Source organism: Sturnira hondurensis, unplaced genomic scaffold (genome assembly GCF_014824575.4).
Source record: "Sturnira hondurensis isolate 20B ecotype Veracruz unplaced genomic scaffold, ASM1482457v3 Scaffold0008196, whole genome shotgun sequence".
In the NCBI taxonomy this organism is placed as follows: domain Eukaryota; kingdom Metazoa; phylum Chordata; class Mammalia; order Chiroptera; family Phyllostomidae; genus Sturnira; species Sturnira hondurensis.
Window position 1 is genome coordinate 23,919,001 of NW_028080827.1, and position 16,808 is coordinate 23,935,808.

Here is a 16,808-nt window from a genome sequence, read left to right on the forward strand (position 1 = left end):
ACTTCATTGTTACTATTTATTCTTATATTGTTAGGCATGCTATGGTAATAACTTATTTGTCATTCCCAACAATCTTATTATCCTCATTTTAAAGGAACAAAGTGAGGCAGCACAAAGACATTCAACAATCTGTCCAACGTCAACACTTAAGTTGCAGAGCCAAGCTATCAGCCAGTCTGATCGCAGTTATACACACTGCCATTCCCAATGGCATGCATTTACTTGTTTAGTTACCAACGTCACCACTGTTGTTGCAAAAGAAGTTTCTAATAAACACTTCTGTGCTTATTTCCCATTTCTAGCAGCACTGCTAGGTCAGAGGGTCTGTGCATTTTAAACTCCATTTAAGCCTCAGATCAGTAAGAATCCCAACTAGCTTGTATTCCTGATTGCCCAACTTAAAACATTTGAAGGAGAAAACCAATACAAGGTTAGATGAAGAAATATACTTAGCAACAAAATAGGAGTTCGCTGAATTCTATAGAAAATAACTTCAAACTATGAGGAAAAATAAGGAGTTCAAAGACAACTACATTCTCAGGCCATCTGTTATAGATATTTCAAATCTGTACATAACCTATTAGCTCCAGAGAGTACTGCTATGTCAATGTAGAAGAATCTTCCTCATAACTTACTATATTTATATTCTTAGGTATGTTTTAAAGAAAGTACTAAAGTATTTTAATACATTTCAGAAAAAATTTCATAAATACCTAAAAATACTTATCTCATACCAAGTGACAGGTGAATTTAAAATGATAAATGTTGGCATTACAGATAAAATATTACAAATATAAAATAATTGACAGTATTAAAAGATACATATTTTTTATATTTGTAAAGATTTTCTTTTAAGTATTTTTATTGATTATACTATTATAGTTTTCCCAATTTCCCCCCCCCCTTTATCCCCCCCCCGCCTTGCCTCTCTAACCCTCCAGCACTCCCCTGCCCCTTACTTACTTCATGTCCATGGGTCATACATATAAGTTCTTTAAATCCTGTTTCCTATACCATTTTTCCTCTCCCCATCTAATTATGCCTACTAATTATGCTTCTTCCCTATGCCTTTTGCCCCTAGTCCTTCCTTCCCCTCCCCACTAAAATCCCTCTATGTGATGTCCATATGTGGTGTCCACTCCCTCTATTCTGTTCCTGTTCCACTTGTTTGAGTTTTAGTTTTTTTCCTTTCAGGTTCAGTTGTTAATAGGTGTGAGTTTGTTGTCATTTTACTGCTCATATTTTTTAATCTTCTTTTTCTTAGATAAGTCCCTTTAACATTTCATATAGTAAAGGCTTGGTGATGATGAACTCCTTGAACTTGACCTTATCTGGGAAGCACTTTATCTGCCCTTCCATTCTAAATGAAAGTTTTGCTGGATAGAGTATTCTTTGCTGGATGTAGGTCCTTGTTTCATGACCTCCAATACTTCTTTCCAGACCCTTCTATCCTGTAAGGTTTCTTTCAAGAAATCAGCTGATAAGCCTTATGGGCACTCTCCTTTGTAGGTAACTTTCTCCTTTCCTCTTGATGTTTTTAGATTCTCTCTACCTTTAATCTTGGGTAACTTAATGATGATGTGCCTTGATGTGTTCCTCTTTGGGTCCAACTTCTTTGGGACTCTCTGGGCTTCCTAAAAGTCTATTTCTTTTGCCAGATTGGGAAAGTTCCTTCAGTATTTGTTCAAGTAAGTTTTCAATTTCTTGCTCTTGTTCTCCTTCTGGCACCCGTATAATTTGCATATTGGAGAGTTTCAGGTTGTCCCAGAGATTCCTCAGCCTATCTTCATTTAAAAAAAAAAAGTTTGTCTACTCATTCTGTTCCAGTTGGGTGTTTGTTTATTCTTTTTGTTCCACATCATTGATTTGAGTCTTGGTTTCCTTCCTGTCATTGTTGGAAGGATGTTGGATGTCATTCCTGTCATCTTGGTTTCATTCCTGTCAGTCCTTCCTGTCACTCAATATTCCTTGAATATTTTGCTTTATTTCATTTCGGGTGTCTTTCATTTGTTTTATCATTTTTCAACCAACCTCAATCAATTCTATGAGCATTTTAATTACCAAAGCTTTAATTCTCCAGCAGATAGGTTGGCTATCTCCTCATCACTCAGTTCTCTTTCTGAGGTTTTGCTGTGTTCCTTCATTTGGGCCATATTTCTTTGTCTTGGGACCCCTGGTAAGTTGTAAGGGGGCGGGGCCTTAGGTATTCACAGGCAGATCAACACTCTGCTGCACTGTGAGCTGCCTATGGGGGAGGGGCCAGAGAAGGAACAAGGCAGCTTGCTGGCTCATCTCTAGTGCACTTTCCAATAGACTCTTGTTTGAGACCTGGAGTTTCTCCCACCAGGGTGACCACTGTAGTCCCAGCCAACTCTAAGTCTCAGTTTCCCCTTAAAACAGCCATTCCCACGTGGTCTGTTGCCTTACTGGTCTGGTTATCCTGATTGATTTTTACTTTAATTCCTTGGTTGTTGGAATTCAGTGCAGTTTGATTTTTCTGGTGCTTCTGGTTGTTTATTGAGTTTAAATTAGTTGTTATCCTCCTTTTGGTTGTGTGAGGAAGTGAAGGGCTTCTACTTATGCCTCCATCTTGGCCAGAACTGTCTATGTTTGTAAAGATTTTCTTAAACAAGAGTGAAAACCCAGTACTATAAAGTAAACAATGTATTTCACTACATAAAAATGTACAACTTTCGTGTATTAAAAAAGACCACAAACAAAATTAAAAACAAATGCCAATATAGGGAAAATATCTAACATAGCAAATGATTAATGACACTAAAAAACAAAAATATAAATTAAAAAATGAACAAAGTCCATGATTTGAAAATTAACAGAATAGGAATGGCTAATAAACATGTGACATATTATTTACACCTGTGTTTACCAAGGAAATAGAAAGTAAAGTAATTACAAAATACTTATTGTCATATCAACATAAAGAGTTACCTCACTTATTATTGGCAGAATGTAGGAAAAAGGGCATTTTCATATATTGTTGATGACAGCATAAAAGCATCATTTATACCCTTTCTTGGAGTACATACAAACTTTGGAAACTTTATGGAGTATAACTGACAGAAAAATTAGGTACCCCCTTGACAAAGAAACAGTTTTTGTATATGGAAAACTCTCAAGCTATGTATTTATTTTTCCTATTTGATTGTTTTTATGACTTTGAAGAAGTGAGCATGAAAATAAAATATTTCTTTTCAGCTCTTTGAAGCCATTTAAAAACTAGGGAAATCTCTCTACTCTGACACAGAAGGATCACTAAAATACACTGTTCAATGAAAAAACTGAAATTGCAGAATATAAACTATGTATTTAGGCTCTCACTGATGTTTTAAAAAATAAAACTAGACATGTATGTGTACAAGGTCTGTCCAGAAAAAAGTATAACAAGAATGGTGTGTGCAACAAATGTAACCTGGCAGCCAAGGAGAGTGGACTGGAATGCACGTGCGTGAACAATGATGACTTTACTAGTCACCAAGGGACACTGTTGAGTGAGCATTTGCACTGTGTGGTCATCACATTAAAAATGACCAAGAGAGTAGAGCAATGAATCTACATCAAATTTTGCGTTAAGCTCGAACATTCCTCTGGGATGACTCAGAGGCCACAGCTGTCACCAACTGGTGATTGGCAGCTTCATCACAACAACACACCCACTCAGGCATCACATCAGTTACTGAGTTTTCTGGCAAAACATGAAATCACCCAAGAGACTCAGCACCCCCTTACAGCCCAAACTTGGTGCCCTGCAACTTCTGGCTTTTCCCAAAACTAAAATCACTTTTCAAAGGGAAGAGATTTCAGAACATCGAGGAGATCCAGGAAAATATAATGGGGCAGTTGATGGTGACTAGGAGACCTGTGTAAGGTCCCAAGGTGCCTACTTTAAAGGGGACTGAGGCATCACTGTCCCATCTACAGTGTTCCTGGTATTTTGTATCTTCTTCAATAAATGTCTCTACTTTTCACATTGCATTGTTGTATACCTTCTGGACAGACGTCATATGAAGACAAGGAAAAGGTCCTGGAAAGTTGCACTCCCACTGTTTATAACATAGTTATACACATCAATCAAGAAACTGAGAGGGAATAGCAAGGAAATAAGTTCATGAAGTAGAATTTTCACCTTCATTTAGTAAATTTTGTCGTAGTTGAATTCTTAACAGTGAGACTGTATTAAAGTATGACTTTTGAAATTAAAAAGATATAAGGTCCATTAGTTAGTATGTATCACTGTGTGGAAAACAAAAATTATAAATGTGTTTAACAAGTCTCACTTTTATACACTCATTTCACTGTGAACAAAAATGAATATATAATTCTATAATATCTGAACTTTTACTATGTGCTTGTGTTACTTTTATAATTATAAATAACTTGTATTTTTTATTTAAAATATTAAATATATTTTATTGATTACACCATTACACTTGACCCATTCCCCCCCCTTCATTCCCCTCCACCCTGAACATCCCCTCCCCCTCACCATCCCCCCACTTTAGCTCCTGTCCATGTGTCTTAAGTTCGTTAGCTTCTACATTTCCCATACTATTCTTGCCCTACTCACTGTCTATTTTCTACCTACCGTCTGTGCTACTTATTCTCTGTACCTTTCCCCCCTCCTCCCACTCCCCTGTTGCTAACCCTCCATCTGATCTCCATTTCTGTGGTTCTGTTCCTTATCTAGCTGTCCACTTAGTTTGCTTTTGTTTAAGGTGTGGTTGTTAACAACTGTGAGTTTGCTGTCCTTTCACTGTTCATATTTTTTATCTTCTTTTTCTTAGATAAGTCCCTTTAACATTTCATATAATAAGGGCTTGGTGATGATGAACTCTTTGAATTTGACCTTATCTGAAAATCACTTTATCTGCCCTTCCATTCTAAATGAAAGCTTTGCTGGATAGAGCAATCTTGGGTGTAGGTCCTTGCCTTTCATGACTTGGAATACTTCTTTCTATTCCCTTCTTGCTTGCAAGGTCTCTTTTAAGAAATCAGCTGACAGCCTGATGGGAACTTCTTTGTAGGTGACTGTCCCCCTATCTCTTGCTGCTTCTAGGATTCTCTCCTTCATTTTAGTCTTGGCTAATGTCATTATGATGTGCCTTGGTGTGTTCCTTCTTGGGTCCACCTTCTTTGGGACTCTGACCTTCCTGGACTTCCTGGAAATCTACTGCCTTTGCCATATTGGGGAAGTTCTCCTTTATTATTTGTTCAAATTAGTTTTCCACTTGCTGTTCTTCTTCCCTTCTGGTACCCCTATAATCTGGATGTTGGAACGTTTAAAGATGTCCTGGAGGTTCCTAAGCCTCTCCTCATTTTTTTGAATTCTTGTTTCTTCATTCTTTTCTGTTTGGTCATTTTTTCCTTCCTTCTGGTCCACTCCCTTGATTTGAGTCCCAGTTTCCTTTCCATCACTATTGGTTTCCTGTGCATTTCCCTTCATTTCAATTAGTTTAGCCTTCATTTGTTCCTCTAATTTGTGACTAAAATCAACCAGTCTGTGAGCATCGTAATCACCAGTATTTTGAACTGTGCATCTGATAGGTTGGCGATCTCTTGGTCACTTAGAATTATTGGCTCTGGGGCTTTGAGCTGTTCTTGAGCCATAATGTTTTGGTCTGTTCGAACCTGTTACGTATGAAGGGTGGAGCCTTAGGTGTTCACCAGGGCGGGGCAACCTAGTGTCTGGGTTGTGACGCTGTATGTGGGGGCGGGGTCAGAGAGGGGCAATGGCATTTGTTCCGCACTCTCTCGGATTTTGGTCTCCTCTGCTGCTTTCCACAAGCAAACTGGGCCTTTCTGGTGCTGGTTCCCATGTGGGTGGGCTTGTGTACGTTCTAGTACCCTGTGGGTCTCTCTAATGAACTCTCCTGTGAGGCTGAGAGTCTCTCCCGGCACCTCAACCCCTGAAAATTTCTCCAAATGGTGCTTTTAGGCTTTAATTCCCATCACTGGGGCCCTGGGTTGCGAGGTCTGCCTCACTGCTCATTTTTTTGCCTGATTTATCTGTGTGTGCATGTGTAACTGCGGTCAGCCAGCCATCTTGCGCCCTCACTGGGTCTGCCCGTTGCCACCCCATGCCTGGGATCTGCCAACCCCCACCTGTGCAACCGGGTGAGTCCAGCAGCTTTTTCCTGCCTAGACCCCTTTCCGCCAGCCACTGACTCCGCCCCTCTTACTGGTCTGGATGAAGTTGTCAGACTTCTCTACAGTTCAATTTTTTGTCTGTTTTGGTTGTGTTTCTGTTTCCAAATCTTTGTTGTCCTTAAACTTGGTTGTGCAAGGAGGTACAATGTTTCCACCTATGCCTCCATCATACAAAGAACTTTTAAAAAATATTTTGATGCTTAAAACAGCAAGTTCTAGTTAAAAAATGGCATCCTGTGTAAGTGATTTTCCTGACAGTACCAAGTAAGTGCCATACTGATTACTTCCTGTACATATTATTTTAGGACCCAGAGTTTTCCTGCCTTCAAGATTTTTAAGAAAGTTTCTAATGAACTAATTTTGTATTTCTAATTACATAACACACCCAGAAATTAGTAATTTGTAAATCAGAACTATAAAAAACTTGTTTTCCACAGACCTGGGATGAGACTAGTTCAATGGGTTCTCTCCAATAGATAATTGGAAATTAGCTATTTATCTAGTTACAGTTAGGATGTGCCACAACACTGAAGAATGTGCCACCTGACCACTGCCACGTAAGCAAGGCATTTAAAGACTCAAAGAATTTTATCATGATTCTATGTAAGAACTTGCTAAAGTCTAAGAATCATTCATTCACTAAAGATCTTTTATCTCTTAAATCATTACTTTTTAAAAAACCCTACTGGGTTATAATTTACACATTAATATTTTATGAAATGATCCTATTAGAATTTACAAAGTATGTACTTTAAATATAATTGGATAGATGAATGTCACGTAATAGAGACGTGAGTATTTGAGCCAGAGACATGGATCTGAACCCTAGCTCTGCCCCTTACTACTCTGTGACTTTGGACAAATTACTTAATCCCTGTAGGGTATTCTTTCCTTATAAGGAAAACAGGTATAATACCACTAAAATTGGAGGGATTTTGTGAGGCTCAAGTGAAAAATAATGTATGTATTAAATAATGGTTATCATTAATTGAATACATTTTTATTGATCATGCATACAGAGATATTCACAATTCAAGAAGCACGTGGAAACTAAGGAAAACTTATCTCCTCAGTGAGATGAAGACTGTGTCTAATCCTCACCACACCTGCCATAGAGGAACATTTGTGAAGCACTGCACAGTGTCTAATGTCCTAAAGATGTCACATATTGAGATGACACTGTTGCTACTTGTTACTGGCATAACAGGCAACTGATCATAGTTCTCAGTACTTGGTCTGATAACTAATTAAAGTCCTAACAAATCACAAAAGCAGACAAACTACATAGTTAATCTTTCTTTTAAAAATTAATCACACCTTACTTTTTGTATGTGCATGGCACTCAGTGGACTTTCCCTCTACAGATTATCAATCTTCTACACATCATTATCTTTGTGCACTTTCTTAATGTTTCACATCAACTTGCTGGAACTCCTCAAATGTGTTTAAGTAATTTGTTTGAGTGTAGACAACTAAAACACCTATTTTTTAATTCTTTCACTCAAAACAGTCACTTCACATAAACAAGAGAGCAATAGTCTATGATTTATTCATGAGGTTCAACAGGAAATGCTAACCTGTGGTCATAGAGGCCAAAGTGGTTATTTTGTGGGATAATGATTGGTAAAAGGCATGTGGGAGGCCTGCTTTTATGGTATTATGCTATATGCTATATTGTGTCCTGGGTGATTACAGGTATACATACCTGGTATGTATACCTGTAATCACTTATTTGCAATGCAAAATTTGTTCACTTTAGTGAATGTAACAACTCAATAAAAAAAAAAAATCTATACTTAGTCCAAAGATCTATGGCTTTCCCTCATCTAAATTCATCACACTTTGTTTCTCCTTAAAGCTGTACAGAATTTTTCTTTACAATTCCAAGACCAATACTGCCTGATTTCAACCACCCCAGAATCATCCCATAAATACAGGGTGGGGCAAAAGTAGGTTTACAGTAGTGGATATATAAAACACAAAGTTTATTCTTGTATTATTATTTCCCATGTNTGTGTATTTCCCATACTATTCTTGCCTTGCCCCCTATTTTCTACCTACCGCTATGCTACTTATTCTCTGTACCTTTCCCCCCTCCTCCCACTCCCCTGGTGCTAACCCTCCATCTGATCTCCATTTCTGTGGTTCTGTTCCTTATCTAGCTGTTCTCTTAGATTGCTTGCTTTTGTTTTAAGTGTGGTTGTTAACAACTGTGAGTTTGCTGTCCTTTCACTGTTCATATTTTTTATCTTCTTTTTCTTAGATAAGTCCCTTTAACATTTCATATAATAAGGGCTTGGTGATGATGAACTCTTTGAATTTGACCTTATCTGAAAATCACTTTATCTGCCCTTCCATTCTAAATGAAAGCTTTGCTGGATAGAGCAATCTTGGCTGTAGGTTTTGGATTTCATGACTTGGAATACTTCTTTCCAGCCCCTTCTTCCTTGGAAGGTCTCTTTTGAGAAATCAGCTGACAGTCTGATGGGAACTTCTTTGTAGGTGACTGTCCTCTTATCTCTTGCTGCTTCTAGGATTCTCTCCTTCATTTTAGTCTTGGCTAATGTCATTATGATGTGCCTTGGTGTGTTCCTTCTTGGGTCCACCTTCTTTGGGACTCTGACCTTCCTGGACTTCCTGGAAGTCTACTGCCTTTGCCATATTGGGGAAGTTCTCCTTTATTATTTGTTCAAATTAGTTTTCCACTTGCTGTTCTTCTTCCCTTCTGGTACCCCTATAATTTGGATGTTGGAACGTTTAAAGATGTCCTGGAGGTTCCTAAGCCTCTCCTCATATTTTTGAATTCTTGTTTCTTCATTCTTTTCTGTTTGGTCATTTTTTCCTTCCTTCTGGTCCACTCCCTTGATTTGAGTCCCAGTTTCCTTTCCATCACTATTGGTTTCCTGTGCATTTCCCTTCATTTCAATTAGTTTAGCCTTCATTTGTTCCTCTAATTTGTGACTAAAATCAACCAGTCTGTGAGCATCGTAATCACCAGTATTTTGAACTGTGCATCTGATAGGTTGGCGATCTCTTGGTCACTTAGAATTATTGGCTCTGGGGCTTTGAGTTGTTCTTGAGCCATAATGTTTTGGTCTGTTCAAACCTGTTACATATGAAGGGTGGAGCCTTAGGTGTTCACCAGGGCGGGGCAACCTAGTGTCTGGGTTGTGACGCTGTATGTGGGGGCGGGGTCAGAGAGGGGCAATGGCATTTGTTCCGCACTCTCTCGGATTTTGGTCTCCTCTTTTGCTTCCCCCAAGCAAATCGGGTGGCCCTGGTGCTGGCTCCTGGGTGTGTGGGCCTGTGCACCCTCCAGGACCCTGTGGGTCTCTCCAACAAACTCTCTGTGAGCCTGGAAGCCTCTCCTGGCACCTCGACCCCTAAAGTCTTTCCAGTTGGTGCTTTCAGGCTCTAATTCCCGTTGCTGGGGCTCTAGCCTGAGCAGTCTGTCTCACTGCTTGCTCCTTGGCCTGGTTTATCTGTGCGTGAATGTGTGACCGCAGTCAGCTTGCTGCCTTGCACCCTCACTGGGTCTGCCTGTTGCCACCCCACATCTGGGATCCACCAGCCACACTGTCTCTGCCCCTCTTACTGGTCTGGCTGAATGGTTCGTTGTTGTTGGACTTCCGTACAGTTCAATTTTCTGTGTTTTGGCTGCATTTTTGTTACTAAAACTTTGTTGTCTTTAAACTTGATTGTGCGAGGAGGCAGTGTTTCCACCTACACCTCCATCTTGGCTGGAAGTCTGCTTTCAGTTATTTTATAGTTTATAGTTTAACTCATTTGATTCTTCCAACTAGAACTACATAGAAAATTACACAACTATTCACATGGGAAATAATAATACAAGAATAAACTTTGTATTTTATATATCCACTACTGTAAACCTACTTTTGCCCCACCCTGTATTTATGGGATGATTCTGGGGTGGTTGAAATCAGGCAGTATTGGTCTTGGAATTGTAAAGAAAAATTCTGTACAGCTTTAAGGAGAAACAAAGTGTGATGAATTTAGATGAGGGAAAGCCATAGATCTTTGGACTAAGTATAGATTTTTTTTTTTATTGAGTTGTTACATTCACTAAAGTGAACAAATTTTGCATTGCAAATAAGTGATTACAGGTATACATACCAGGTATGTATACCTGTAATCACCCAGGACACAATATAGCATATAGCATAATACCATAAAAGCAGGCCTCCCACATGCCTTTTACCAATCATTATCCCACAAAATAACCACTTTGGCCTCTATGACCACAGGTTAGCATTTCCTGTTGAACCTCATGAATAAATCATAGACTGTTGCTCTCTTGTTTATGTGAAGTGACTGTTTTGAGTGAAAGAATTAAAAAATAGGTGTTTTAGTTGTCTACACTCAAACAAATTACTTAAACACATTTGAGGAGTTCCAGCAAGTTGATGTGAAACATTAAGAAAGTGCACAAAGATAATGATGTGTAGAAGATTGATAATCTGTAGAGGGAAAGTCCACTGAGTGCCATGCACATACAAAAAGTAAGGTGTGATTAATTTTTAAAAGAAAGATTAACTATGTAGTTTGTCTGCTTTTGTGATTTGTTAGGACTTTAATTAGTTATCAGACCAAGTACTGAGAACTATGATCAGTTGCCTGTTATGCCAGTAACAAGTAGCAACAGTGTCATCTCAATATGTGACATCTTTAGGACATTAGACACTGTGCAGTGCTTCACAAATGTTCCTCTATGGCAGGTGTGGTGAGGATTAGACACAGTCTTCATCTCACTGAGGAGATAAGTTTTCCTTAGTTTCCACGTGCTTCTTGAATTGTGAATATCTCTGTATGCATGATCAATAAAAATGTATTCAATTAATGATAACCATTATTTAATACATACATTATTTTTCACTTGAGCCTCACAAAATCCCTCCAATTTTAGTGGTATTATACCTGTTTTCCTTATAAGGAAAGAATACCCTACAGGGATTAAGTAATTTGTCCAAAGTCACAGAGTAGTAAGGGGCAGAGCTAGGGTTCAGATCCATGTCTCTGGCTCAAATACTCACGTCTCTATTACGTGACATTCATCTATCCAATTATATTTAAAGTACATACTTTGTAAATTCTAATAGGATCATTTCATAAAATATTAATGTGTAAATTATAACCCAGTAGGGTTTTTTAAAAAGTAATGATTTAAGAGATAAAAGATCTTTAGTGAATGAATGATTCTTAGACTTTAGCAAGTTCTTACATAGAATCATGATAAAATTCTTTGAGTCTTTAAATGCCTTGCTTACGTGGCAGTGGTCAGGTGGCACATTCTTCAGTGTTGTGGCACATCCTAACTGTAACTAGATAAATAGCTAATTTCCAATTATCTATTGGAGAGAACCCATTGAACTAGTCTCATCCCAGGTCTGTGGAAAACAAGTTTTTTATAGTTCTGATTTACAAATTACTAATTTCTGGGTGTGTTATGTAATTAGAAATACAAAATTAGTTCATTAGAAACTTTCTTAAAAATCTTGAAGGCAGGAAAACTCTGGGTCCTAAAATAATATGTACAGGAAGTAATCAGTATGGCACTTACTTGGTACTGTCAGGAAAATCACTTACACAGGATGCCATTTTTTAACTAGAACTTGCTGTTTTAAGCATCAAAATATTTTTTAAAAGTTCTTTGTATGATGGAGGCATAGGTGGAAACATTGTACCTCCTTGCACAACCAAGTTTAAGGACAACAAAGATTTGGAAACAGAAACACAACCAAAACAGACAAAAAATTGAACTGTAGAGAAGTCTGACAACTTCATCCAGACCAGTAAGAGGGGCGGAGTCAGTGGCTGGCGGAAAGGGGTCTAGGCAGGAAAAAGCTGCTGGACTCACCCGGTTGCACAGGTGGGGGTTGGCAGATCCCAGGCATGGGGTGGCAACGGGCAGACCCAGTGAGGGCGCAAGATGGCTGGCTGACCGCAGTTACACATGCACACACAGATAAATCAGGCAAAAAAATGAGCAGTGAGGCAGACCTCGCAACCCAGGGCCCCAGTGATGGGAATTAAAGCCTAAAAGCACCATTTGGAGAAATTTTCAGGGGTTGAGGTGCCGGGAGAGACTCTCAGCCTCACAGGAGAGTTCATTAGAGAGACCCACAGGGTACTAGAACGTACACAAGCCCACCCACATGGGAACCAGCACCAGAAAGGCCCAGTTTGCTTGTGGAAAGCAGCAGAGGAGACCAAAATCCGAGAGAGTGCGGAACAAATGCCATTGCCCCTCTCTGACCCCGCCCCCACATACAGCGTCACAACCCAGACACTAGGTTGCCCCGCCCTGGTGAACACCTAAGGCTCCACCCTTCATACGTAACAGGTTCGAACAGACCAAAACATTATGGCTCAAGAACAGCTCAAAGCCCCAGAGCCAATAATTCTAAGTGACCAAGAGATCGCCAACCTATCAGATGCACAGTTCAAAATACTGGTGATTACGATGCTCACAGACTGGTTGATTTTAGTCACAAATTAGAGGAACAAATGAAGGCTAAACTAATTGAAATGAAGGGAAATGCACAGGAAACCAATAGTGATGGAAAGGAAACTGGGACTCAAATCAAGGGAGTGGACCAGAAGGAAGGAAAAAATGACCAAACAGAAAAGAATGAAGAAACAAGAATTCAAAAATATGAGGAGAGGCTTAGGAACCTCCAGGACATCTTTAAACGTTCCAACATCCAAATTATAGGGGTACCAGAAGGGAAGAAGAACAGCAAGTGGAAAACTAATTTGAACAAATAATAAAGGAGAACTTCCCCAATATGGCAAAGGCAGTAGATTTCCAGGAAGTCCAGGAAGGTCAGAGTCCCAAAGAAGGTGGACCCAAGAAGGAACACACCAAGGCACATCATAATGACATTAGCCAAGACTAAAATGAAGGAGAGAATCCTAGAAGCAGCAAGAGATAGGGGGACAGTCACCTACAAAGAAGTTCCCATCAGGCTGTCAGCTGACTTCTCAAAAGAGACCTTCCAAGGAAGATGGGGCTGGAAAGAAGTATTCCAAGTCATGAAATCCAAAACCTACACCCAAGATTGCTCTATCCAGCAAAGCTTTCATTTAGAATGGAAGGGCAGATAAAGTGATTTTCAGATAAGGTCAAATTCAAAGAGTTCATCATCACCAAGCCCTTATTATATGAAATGTTAAAGGGACTTATCTAAGAAAAAGAAGATAAAAAATATGAACAGTGAAAGGACAGCAAACTCACAGTTATTAACAACCACACTTAAAACAAAAGCAAGCAATCTAAGAGAACAGCTAGATAAGGAACAGAACCACAGAAATGGAGATCAGATGGAGGGTTAGCAACAGGGCAGTGGGAGGAGGAGAAGGTACAGAGAATAAGTGGCATAGCGGTAGGTAGAAAATAGGGGGCAAGGCAAGAATAGTATGGGAAATACAATCTAAAGAACTTGTGACACATGGACATGAACGAAAGGGGGGCAATGGTGGGGGAGGGGTGTGCAGGGTGGTGGGACAACTGTAATGGCATAATCAATAAAATATATTTAAAAAATAAAAATAACTGAAAGAGATTATGTCTATATCAAATGATTTTATTAATATAAATCATGTCTAAATCAAATTTTTAAATTACCTTCATTCTAATGATGAACATATTCTTTTATTCTCCTTTAACTCTTCAATCTGTAGGCTTCTTGTCTAGGAAGCACTTTATCTGTCCTTCCATTCTAAATGATATCTGTGCTACATAGAGTAATCTAGGTTGTAGGTCCTTGCTTTTCATCACTTTGAATACTTCTTGCCAGTCCCTTCTTTCCTAAGAAGTTTCTTTTAAGAAATCAGCTGACAGTCCTATGGGGAACTCCTTTGCAGGTTACTCTCTGCTTTTCTCTTGCTGCTTTGAAGATCAAGGTGAAGCTAAAGGAGTTCATCATCACTAAGACATTATTACATGAAATGTTAAAGGGATTTATGTAAGAAAAAGATGATCAAAACTTTCAAAACTATGAATATTCAGAGGGCAACAAATTTACAACTATTAACAACTGAAATCCAAAGGTAAAAAGAAAAATACGAGCTAAGCAAACAATCAGAATAGGAACAGAAGCATAGATATAGAGATCATTTGGAGGGTTATCAACTGGGAAGGGGGAGGGGAAGGAATGGAGAAAAGGTGCAGGTTATAAGAAGCATTAATTGGTAGGTACAAAATAGGGGGATGTCAAGAATAGTACAGGAAATGGAGAAGGTAAAGAACTTATATGTACAACCCAGGGCATGAACTAAGGGGGGGGGGGACTGCTGGAGGGAAAGGGGAAACCAGGTAGAGGGGGGCAAAGTGGGGAAAATTGGGACAAAATAATGGCATAATCAATAAAATACATATGTTTTAATTGTAGAGAGATGGGAAAGGGAGGGAGAAAGAGGAAGTGAAACATCAATGTGTGGTTACCTCTAGCACACCCCATACTGGGGATATGGCCTGCAACTCAGGCAGGTGCCCTGACTGGGAATCCAACCAGTGATGCTTTGGTTTACAAGTCTGCACTCATTCCACTGAGCTACACCAGCCAGGGTCTCAATAAAATTTAAAATTTTTTTAAAAATTTAAAAAAATCTTTAGTTTTCTATCATTAACTGGAATCCTTTCCCATTATTCCCTCCAATACATCTACTGACTAGAAGTATTATTATTCTTTCTAATATTATGATTTGGCCCTGGCTGGTGTGGCTCAGTGGATTGAGTGCCAGCCTTCAAACCAAAGGGTTGCTGGTTCAATTCGCTGTCCAGGCATATGCCTGGGTTTTGGGCCAGATCCACAGTTTGGCGGGGCGGGGGGAGATGAGAAGCAACCACATACTGATGTTTGTCTCCCTTTCTTTGTCTAAAAATCAATAAATAAAATCTTTAAAATAATGACTTGTTCATTTTGTAAATGTAGTCAGAAACCAATGACTCTACAATGCCCTACTCTAAATTTCTGTCTGGCATTAATGACCTGCCAATGTGAGCCTGCAGTTCCTTGGAGGTCTTGACTCCATGAACTGGCTCAGCTGGTTTGTGCACATTTTGTACTTTTCTTCAGCCAGCATATTCTTTGTCAACATCATTCTTTCTGCTTGGATTGTCTTTTCTTCCCATCAAAATCCTAGCCACTAGAATTTAAGAGCCAATTCACAAACTTCCTCCCCTAACTCAAAAACATACCCTATTTGGAATTATTTTGTCTTCTGAATCCTTACCTCCTTAAAGGTAGTAACTGTTTTTCAACTAGCCCTTAAACTACTTAAGAGTAAGGATTATCCTATTTCTTGTTATCTCCCAAATGCAATTAGTACATGGGTAGTGACATAAAAGTAACAAGACATGTGACCTTAGAGATTCCTAACCTTATAATGTCATAATTTCTTTACCCTTTAAATAGGAGTAATAACACAATCCACTCCAAAGGATTGTAGTGAGAATTAAATGAATTTCCACAGGTGAAGTGTGTGAAATAGTTCCAGATAAACAGCACAATATGAAGTGTTTGCTTTCATCATCATCATCACCCTTGTCCAAAGTTTTAAATCCAGGAATAAACTGAATTAGAAGAAGAGCCAACTTGGGTTGGAGAGGTAATGGAAGAAAATTTGAAAAAGCTTCTTAAAGGAGTAAACAATTAAAGAAAAAAGGTTGTGGGCAAAGGAACCGGCATATGCAAAGAGAAGGTTTTTAGGTAACCTGACAAAAGTACAATGTTTTAAATGAAATGGTGTTCTTCACAGAATACAGAAAACAACAAAAAAAAGAACCAAAATACTAAACAGTTATCCAATATCAGAGAAGCAAAGGATTTGAGTCCAGTTAAGAAGATACTGTCCCTTTCTGAGCAGATGGAACCAGCCTTCCTGTTTACTGATGCAACTACTAACACCTGACGTGATGATTTTCACACGACACACTGTGCTGGTAATTTCAAGCTTGAGGGAAAAGATGCTGAAGGTGAGTTTTTAAATTTTTAACTTGACCCTTCTGACCTTTATAACAGAGGTGAATAACCTCTGTTATTGAATAACCTCTGATAGTGAATAACCCATTTATTCACTATCAAAAAGACACAGGAATATTGTCCATGGTTCTCACACAGAACCTTTGCCTTAGTCAGAGAGACTCACCTGATCCAGGAGTAATAAGAGGCCCCTCTAATTCAAGTGCCTCATCTTCAGATTGGTCATCCAGCTTTTTCTTTTTTTTCTTTGTTGGATCTCTGGGCTTTTTCAAGAGAGAAAGTTCTTCAGGGTGTCTGATATCTGTTAAGATACGAAAACATTATTTTACTAGAATAACAAAATATAAACACTTTACATAGAGTAAATAATCCATTAATTGATTTCAAAATAAGAATTTGTAATTTACTTCAGTGTATGTGTGTTTGCTTTGCTACAAATTAATGCCACTCAAATGGCTGAAATATGACATTTAAAAAAAATCTAATGCACCCTTAATTCATATCTAATAAATGTAGTAACCTCAAAGTGTTAAGATAATAATCTACGGTACAAAAAGAAATATCAGAATTCTTATATATTTGTTATCTAAAAAACATAAGAAATTAAGCTTTATTTACATGGCAGCCCTCTTTCATTCT

General features: G+C 38.6%; 1 protein-coding gene across 8 annotated transcripts in view; it reads right to left on the minus strand.

Moving 5' to 3' along the window:
• Positions 1–16,808, minus strand: part of FERMT2 (FERM domain containing kindlin 2) — a 90,036-nt gene that overhangs the window by 22,809 nt on the left and 50,419 nt on the right. For all 8 annotated transcript variants that reach the window (XM_037054321.1, XM_037054327.1, XM_037054320.1 and 5 more), the window contains one exon: positions 16,336–16,470. In XM_037054321.1, the coding sequence (XP_036910216.1) occupies positions 16,336–16,470 (135 nt within the window). The remainder of the gene's footprint in view (positions 1–16,335; positions 16,471–16,808) is intronic.